General features: G+C 42.9%; 1 protein-coding gene across 2 annotated transcripts in view; it reads right to left on the reverse strand.

The window, feature by feature from the left end:
• Positions 1–3,564: 3,564 nt before the first annotated feature.
• The window catches only part of LOC109507756 (gamma-aminobutyric acid type A receptor subunit rho1), a 20,403-nt gene continuing 14,868 nt past the window's right edge, over positions 3,565–9,099 (reverse strand). For both annotated transcript variants that reach the window (XM_019857402.1, XM_019857401.1), the window contains 2 exons: positions 8,851–9,047; positions 3,565–6,018 (listed from right to left, as the gene is read on the reverse strand). In XM_019857402.1, coding sequence (XP_019712961.1) covers positions 5,716–6,018; positions 8,851–9,047 — 500 coding nt within the window. In that variant the 3' untranslated portion in view covers positions 3,565–5,715. The remainder of the gene's footprint in view (positions 6,019–8,850; positions 9,048–9,099) is intronic.

Raw genomic sequence — 9,099 nt, forward strand, 5'->3', positions numbered from 1 at the left:
CAAGAGCACGCTTTCTTTTTCCTCCCAAAGGAGCAAATTCCTCTACTCTCCTCCTGTTTCTCATTCTCCACACATACAATTCACACATTTGGAAACATCCGAGTGAATGGCCGCAGGCAGTACTAAATCCCCTCAGGACACACCAAAAATAACCATTGGTTGTGTGTGTGTGTTGTACTCGCTCTCTAAATTTCTAAACATGATTTTGTTATTACGGTATGTCCACTGAAAAGCATGCCTTTCCAATTTTTGGCCTTTTTCCATCCATCTATCAGGATGAGACAATGCCATCACTTTTTTTTTTTCCAAGATGGCGCCCGAGTAGGCAGCCGTCGGCAAGTGCTCTTCCAGAGCCTTGCTTTTTTTTTTTTTGGTTGTTTTTGTGATTTGTTGTGTCACATTGTGTTGTTGTTTCGTCGTGTGGACCTGATGTGAATTGTTTTCAGCATTTTTGGCCACGACAATCGTCAAAAAAGAAGAATCTGTGCTTTGTGGTTGCGCCTTCTCGGCAGCACGCGTATACCAGCACTGATTTTGATTGGGAGGAATGTCGGCACTATCTGACTGTCGTTGCTGGACATCCCCGGTGCGCTTGTGGAAATTTTGTTGAAATGGGCAGCGTTTTTCACAGCCCCGCTTTGTTCAGCACAAATTTCGGTGCTGTTGGACACTCTGCGGCTGGATGGATGGATGACTTGTGGAGCCGATGATGAGAAGAAAGAAGCGTCAGCGCAGAGCTTGGAATTGAAGCGGATTTACATGGGAGCCAATCTCTTTTTCGTCAATGGACGCTACAGCTTCTTGTTGCTTTCAAACTTAGCTTGTAGCAGACGTGTGCATATTTTCAGCATGACGTCTTTGATCCACTGGGGAAAGGACACTTTGATTCGCTCCTCTGTCATCTATAACCGCTTCAAACAACAAAGTGTATGCAGAAAAAGTGGTCGAGATTGCACGACTGTTTGTGTCTTATGTGTTGTGTTGTATTATTTTGTCATTTTATATTAACTGTTCTTTTGATGGCGGCGCGGGCGGGCACCCGCAGCGGCTCCTCTCCCTCTCCTGTGGTTGAGAGGAATGAAATTTCATTTAGGCTGTATGTTGCCCATGTAGCGCATTTGACAATAAAGTTGACTTGAACTTGAGAATCGACATCCATACAATATGAATGGTACTCCTTCTCCTTCACTCAACATCAAGCACGGTGGGGCGACACTCAGCATGACGCCCACATGTGCAGATATGGAGTTCTTTCTACACACGCCTGAGCTAAAGGAGCGTTTTACAAACTGAAGGCTAAGGTCGAGGCTTGCTTTAGGACTGCTACCATGGCGACCGGTTGCCAACTAAGCGTATGTCTCATACCATCATGTGACACCTTTGTGTTTTTGTATGCGCAGTGTTGTCTGGTACTGTACAGCTAACCAAGGAACATGTTGTTTGAAGGGCAGACATTCAGCTTGGATTGAAGAAGAATCGCGAACAGGCCGACGGCATGGTAGAATGCCAGCCATTTTAGGTATCGTTCGTCCCATCTCTCCTTTCGTACCCTCCGTAATTGTCTTGTACTCAGTATCCTCGCCCACGTCAATTCCAACATTCTGTCCGACTGGCAAAGCTGTATGAAATCAACAGAAAAGCGTTGCGGAAAAAGCTTGTGACTTGAATGATACGTAAAATATGCTTCATCATCAACATCGTTATTGTCACGGTGGATATGTTTGTGACCAACAGGTGGCTCTGTAGGGCTCCTCCTACAGCAGCACACCTGTTGGTCATCATGTCATTAGTAGGTTTTCTGTGAAAAAGGACCTCCAGCCCGACCACTCGGTGCTCGGTCATTGTTTCTGTTGCTTTCACTGCTTCTGTTGCTTAGTGTTCTGCCATGGGTTTATGTTTGTTACTTTTTGTTTTCAGGACTTTGTTCTGGATTTAGTTTTCTCAGTGTTTTGTTAGCACAGTTTGTCAAGTTGACCGTGCTCCTCCCTCCTGGCTGCTTTTTGGGGTCCTCCACCACCACGCTCGATTTAATTAGACGCTGTTGTGGTTTGGAATGAAAACACACACGGGCCAAGAAAGAACACGTTTAATTTTAGTAAGAATTTGAATAAAGGTTCATGCGTGACGTTTTATAAATAATACTTTAATAACGTCACAATCATATTTGATAAAAAATGATTTCCATCCTTTGAGCGCAATCTTAACTAAAATTTGCATTCAATCAACATGGCCTCTGCTGCTTGGAGCCAAGGAGTGCACTCCATTAATTAACAGGTACACAGTGGACATGAGTGAATGCGTCCAATCTTGCATTGTCCTTGAGACTTCGGCAATGTGCCGTTCACGTCGCCCCAGGCACTTCCTGCTTTCTTCTACATTGACGCAGACACGTGTAATCACACTGAGGAATATGCCAGAGGAGCCGGTCGCACAAGAATACTTATTCTAGCCATGTTGTTTCCCTGTTTACTTAGTGTCCACTTGACGCCATTCCTCTTCCTCCTCCTCCTTCTCCTCTTCCTCGGCTGTGCAGGCGATGAAGAAGCCCAGATGTACACCCTGAGGGTGGCCATGCTCTGCCTATAACAGCTGTAGATGTGGCGTGCGGCCCACATCTGCTGAGCCAAGGGAGAGAGGACTTTTTGACGTGGCCAAACGGAAGCAAAAGAACGGACGAAAACTCATGACACAACAGCTCACTACACTACATATAAAGCAGTAATAAGGAAAGAAAGGAAAAAGTAATTTCATGGCAGAGTTTTTAGGAATTTGCATTTATATGCCAGTGTATTATAATTCAAATGACGCTTTTGATCTTCCATTTAAGAGGTTCCACAAAAACATGACATTTAGCGCTCAGGTGTGAAAGCCATTTCAAGCAGAGAACTCCAATTTTCAAGGGCTCAAAAATAAGCAGCCATTTGACAGTTGTAAGTGAAACCCTCAAATTTCATGTTTGGATTAACATTAGTTGAAGTTTGGAGCTCACAGACATCATCTTCAATGCAGCACCTTGACAATCACAAGTATATTCATAAGAAACTGCAAGCAGACATCCACGGATGATCTAAATTTGGTCAGGGTGATCACAGATATGGGTTGTGAAGTCGATACTTGGAGACTGACTTCCAACCTGATTCTTCGTGTCTGTGTGGAAATGTTTCAGAGGGTCTCATGCACATCTTTTTATGAATGAAATGTGACGCAATACACCAGACAACATACACAAAGCCCCCATTCTGTCTGCCTGCCCCTCGGTCAAATTCACCAGAATCACGTGAGATTTTTTGAGCCAATTGACCTGGTTCCAGCCGCCGTAAACTTTTGATGAATTACAGCCACCAAATTGTCAGGTGTGTGGAGCATATGTCCAAAGGAAACGCCATTGGTGTGCCAGAACGCTCACGATGGCACAGAGCCGTCTGCCAAACTCCCAAACAGGCAAAACAAGCCTTGCCCCAGCACAAAAATTGAGACGTGGTAGTTTTTTACGCTTGATTGTACCTGTATGCGCTGTACAATTGACTGGCGACCAGTCCAGGGTTGACTAAACTCAGCCAGGTCTAGTTTTATTGATTTATTTATTGATTGATTAATTTACTCGTAAAGCAGCAAAATGTGTTGTGAGTGTAAGTATCCAGGTAGGATGACAGCAGCCCTCACAAGTCTCAACACTCAACAGAGAAATTAAGTTGTCCTTGTTTTAATCAAGAATAGTCATTTAATGATTAGGTACATTAGCCAGTGCTTTTTTTTTTTTTCCAGTCACCAAGATGCAACGTGGTAGCTTCAAAGCACTGATATGAAAGTCACACAAGAAAACATACATCGAGTCATATTTCACTTGCTGATTGTCATGAGGAGGCTCGGTGTTGTGTAAGTGATTGGCAAGTGTGCAGAAAGAGATGATGCAGTGTCTCAGTGTTCCAGTTCAGGGGCAGGCAACCTCGGGTACGTGGGCCGAAAAAATACAACCCGTAAGACCAGTTGATCTGACCTGCCATGAAAGTCTAAAAAGAAAATAAAGCTACAAGCAGTGATGAATGGGGACTCACCACTTTTTTATTGCTAATCCTCAAAATGATCATTAAACTTTGATGATTAGCATGCCAGCCTCACAGTTGAGAGGTTGTGTGTTCGAATCTTGGCTCAGGGCCTCCTTTGTGGAGTTTGTGTTTCATTCCCATGCTTCCTCCAATATCTCAAAAACAAGCATGCAGACTCGATGTGTTTGTAGGTGTGAATGTGACTGCAAATAAAGGTTTGTTAATATGATGCCACGCAGTTGACTGACAACCGATCTAAGGTATGCCGTGACTCCAGCTCACCCTAAAGAGGACATACCCTTGGAAAAAAAATGGATGGAGCCCAAGAATATGCCCAAAATGGCCAATTTACTGTTCAAGTTTGGATAAGGGTCCTTGAGACTTTTTCTTCTGTCCTGCTAGGATAGACATGTCCATCCAATTTCTTGCTGATTGGTGTAATTTCGAACCACAAGAGATGAATTTCACCCAGGGGTCCTTGAGATTTTTTTTTGTGCTAGTTCTAGTGGCGCTCCAATCGATCGGCCACCCATTTCTGTGGAAAACTACGGCAGCAGACTCTGGTTGTACATTTTCTGAACTGTGTATTTGAAATAATGTTATTTTTATATCATAAAGGGACGGAAATTTGTGATCGGTATCAGAATCAGCAGCATAAAAACCTTGATCCGAAAACCTTCACATGCTGTTATTATGGAGCACCGCCAAATTTCACACATTTCATGTTGATCGGTGAAACTGATGTTCTCTTTTTCCCCCCTACGTTTGAGAGGGCAGAACACAAGTGCTCATACATGGATACATATTTACTGAGGTTTAAAAAAGATGTGTCGTTTGTTGGAAGAATGATAACACGGCAGGTAGTGATCCACAGGCCCTTCTGATTTTTTCCATGGTAAATTCTCAGTCGCTTTCAAATGTTGTTGTCATTCTCCACCCATGTCGTAGGATAGCTTCTTTTATGTATGGTTCTGTTGCTTCAATAATAAAACATCAGAGACGATAACACAACAACAGTGTCTTTTCTATGATCATTACTGTTGCCTCACACTCCAGGCATGCCTGTGTGAGTTTCAGGCTGCGAAGCTGGGTATCCCTAGAATACATCAATTTTCACCAGCATAAACACATTTATGAAAATAAATACATAAATAAATAAATAGATAAATAAATAGCGGGCATGTTGAGGCTCTCAAAAAGGCCATTAATTTTGTCTGCAGAATAACCAAGAGAGCAATTCGAAGAGAGTCTTCACGTCGCCTGGTGCTCGGGTCCAAATAAAACCTCCGAGCAATTGTGACCAAAGACCCCCCCCCAAAACATTTAATACTCATAATATAGAACAAGAAACATATTTGTGCGGTGTTTGCATCTGTTCATTCCTCGCGGACTGAAAAAGTGCTGCTTTCACCCGTCATAGCAGGCGGTACATCAAGCGATAGCAAACGTCTTCCCGTGAATGCCACAACAGTTACAGCATGACAGCACGCACATACACCCCCCCACACACACACACACACACACACTTTTGGAGCGGTTGTAAGAGGCTGCTGTTGAGAAGGCGGTGATCCTCGTTCTCAGTGGCGTTTCCACCAAGTCCTACACGTGCCATGAGTCAGTTCCTCTCAGTTTGGCGCGCCACGGCGCACATTGCTCCCGTACGTGCACCTTACGAGTAGATGGACCAGTAGATGACGTTGAAGAGGATGTAAGCTCCGGGAAAGACCACACGCGAGTATTTGTCTATGGCGTGCGTGTCGATCCATATGTTCACGTAGCCCCTGGAGGGCTTCACCTGACCCGTGAGTTGCGGATCGTTCAGGGCCACCTGAGCCAGAATTCGATCCTGGCGCCCGCCGTTCTCCGGCATGCTGTAGTTCCCCGTGGTGTTGATATCCATGGCGCCGTATCCGGTGATTTGAGGGTCGATCATCATGTCGTCCGGGTTGCCGATGCCGCACGTGCAGGGCAGCTGGGCAAGCAAATGTGAAAAAAAATTATCATGATTATTCGTTTGTTTATCTTCTACCAAGGCCTATAAATAACTGGAGATATTTATTGGGCGATGTTTACGCTGTAAATGTTTCTCGGGGGTACGTGGGTGAGTTTGGCTCCATATGCTTGGCATTTGCCACGTGAAATATTGTAGTCTGGGTGAGCTCCAGGCCTGCATTGCTTGGCCATGGCCCCGAGAGAGGCTTACACTGATGCAATTTCAAAAACAGTCACTGCAAATTAACATCATATATTATTCATACACACGTGCTAGTTTAGAATTCTGTTCACGTTGCTTATTGGCTGAATTTTTGACTTGTAATGTTGACTTTAATTAGTTTTAAAACTCGAGGAAATCATGTAAAGAGGATTATTTCATATGGCTGACTCGAACTGTTGCCATCAAGGAACATTTATTGAATATCTTGTCCCTTATCACGAGAAAGCGCATTCATTTACCGCCATAATTAATATTTTTCATTTAATTATTTTATAATTATGGCAGAGAGGATCTGATGCCGCTATTTCTCCAACAAAAATTGAAGATTGCGTTAGCGCAGGCTCGTGATAGACCAGGACGCGTTCCGATTTCCGTACTAGCTCCGGTTGTGTCGGCAACGTACGAATGGAACCTCAAAGTATAAAGTTAACAATTAACTGTCGAATGAGACTACAAAAAAAAAAAAAAATTACAGTACTGTACTTCCTACTTTGATGCTAAGGACGCCATGGACTCTAGGGGGCGTCAAAAATCGGGTGAAATTCACTATCAATATAATTCAAACAAATGATCACTATTAATCCTTAATTTTAAGTCAAAAGGACAGAAAAGTCAATAGAAATTAATATAAATAATTAAATAAGGAAACAGGAACAAGGTGAATTAATTTGAAATTGCCGTTCTGTCCGGACAGAGTAGGGCTGGTGTGTCACCTTCGTTAAATTAATTTTGAGTTGCCCAAATTAGTTGCTTTGTATTTATAAATTTACGATGCTGGTAATTTCAATTTAAATGGTGCATGTCTTTTAAATCTAATTTTGTAAAAGTATTTCAAATTAAAGGGCAATTAGAAGGCAGCACGGTTCGCGACTAGTTAACACATCCGCCTCACAGTGCAGAGGTGCAGGGCTTGATTCCGGCTCTGGCCTTCCTGTGTGGAGTTTGCATGTTCTCCCCGTCCCCGTGCCTGCGTGGGTTTTCTCTGGGTACTCCAGTTTCCTCCCACATTCCAAAAACATGCGTGGCAGGTTGCTTGGGCATTCAAAATTGTCCCTAGGTGTGATTGTAAGCTCGAATAGTTGTGTGCCTTGCGATTGGCTGGCGACCAGTTCAGGGTGTCCCCCCCCCCGACTGCCCAGAGACAACTGGCATAGGTTCGTTCCAGCACGCCCCCCAACCCTTGTCAGGATAAGCGGATCAGAAAATGGATGGATGGATGGATGGATGGATGGATGGATGGATGGATGGATGGATGGATGGATGGATGGATGGATGGATGGATGGCAAAAAGAATGAGTTGTGCAAAACATAAGTCATATTAAAGTAACTGTCTCACAGGTGTAAAATTTAGCCGCTAACGTAAGCAGATATGAAAACAAACGACCATGCATTTCCTATCCCAGCTAACCAGTCATGGCTAGGATAGGGCCTGATCACACAAGCAAGCAACCATATCAAAACATGGGATTTATCATTTTATTGATTTTTTATTTATTTATTTTTTTATGATGAGGTAAACCTCTTTGCATCTGTCTTTTGCATTTGGCAGATGAAAACAAAATGTAATATCCATGAAAAGAAGTCCCACCAATAATTGGCCATGGCCCAGAGAGAAGCTTTTAAAGTGATGCAATTTTAAAAATATGTATTGCAAACGAACATACCAGATTATTATATTATTCCTTATTGCCTGTACCAATTTGGAGCTGTCTTTTAATATTACATATCCAACCAGTTTTTTGTTTTTTTTTTTATGTTATTTTTTTTATGGCGCCTGGCTTCGTTAGGGTCGCGGTTGAATTTAGTTTTTAGCATTGATTAGCACAATGCATTACGTCATCGGAAGCCTCACTCCACTTCCGTCACGTCATCAAAGAGTGAGTAGTTTTATTGTACTGTATCTTAATTTAATTTAGTGATATAGCATGATTACTACACACGTGTATGATGCAATATATGCAAAAGTTGCTTTAAAAAGCACAGCTAAAAAAGGTATTTTATGATGGTGAGTGAGCGAGGAGTAGATTATTTCAATATTTTTCCCCTGGGGAAAATGTACTCACGACATTATATTAATCTTTCTTGCCTGTGCCAAGTATGTGACATGTAATATGGGTTTTAGTTTGAATTTTCACCATTCCGTGAGGCCATTTAAGATGGAAAATAAGTCTTGAGATTTGAATTTGCGTCATCCAACCATCCGTTATCCGTTTACATTTTTTCTTCTTAGTTTCGGTCTTTTGCACATTGTAGAAGAGCAAATCTTCCTCCAGGCAACAAGCAGTTTTTTTTTTTTTAACAGTATGTGTTCTGCATATGGGAAAAAAACTGATCTGAAAGCGAAACAATTTAGTTCTTATTGGCTTTAATAAATTCTTATTGGCTTTAATAAATGCCCCCTTGGGTACATTGTTGTTTGCTGAGGCCTTCAAAACAAATATTTTAATCTTCCTCTGGTAATTTGTTTGCCTAAGTGCAGTGCAGCACATAATCACCGCAGGAGCCAATATGAAAGCGCATTTTTCAACATGTCCCAGGTTAAACGCTCCATTAATTATTTAAACGGCAAAAAAACCCAGCAACACTTACTCTCTCCCTGAGCTTCCTCTCTTTCCTTTCCTGCACGGTGGACAGGTAGTTGACGGCGGCGTACTCTATCACCGACAGGAAGACAAAAACAAAGCTGACCCACAGATAAATGTCCACCGCCTTGATATAGGACACCCGCGGCATAGAGGCGTTGACCCCGGTGATGATGGTGGACATGGTGAGCACAGTGGTGATCCCTGCCAAGAGAAACACACACACACACACACACACACACACACACACACACAC

Source organism: Hippocampus comes, unplaced genomic scaffold, assembly GCF_001891065.2.
Source record: "Hippocampus comes isolate QL1 unplaced genomic scaffold, H_comes_QL1_v1.1 scaffold32, whole genome shotgun sequence".
NCBI lineage: Eukaryota > Metazoa > Chordata > Actinopteri > Syngnathiformes > Syngnathidae > Hippocampus > Hippocampus comes.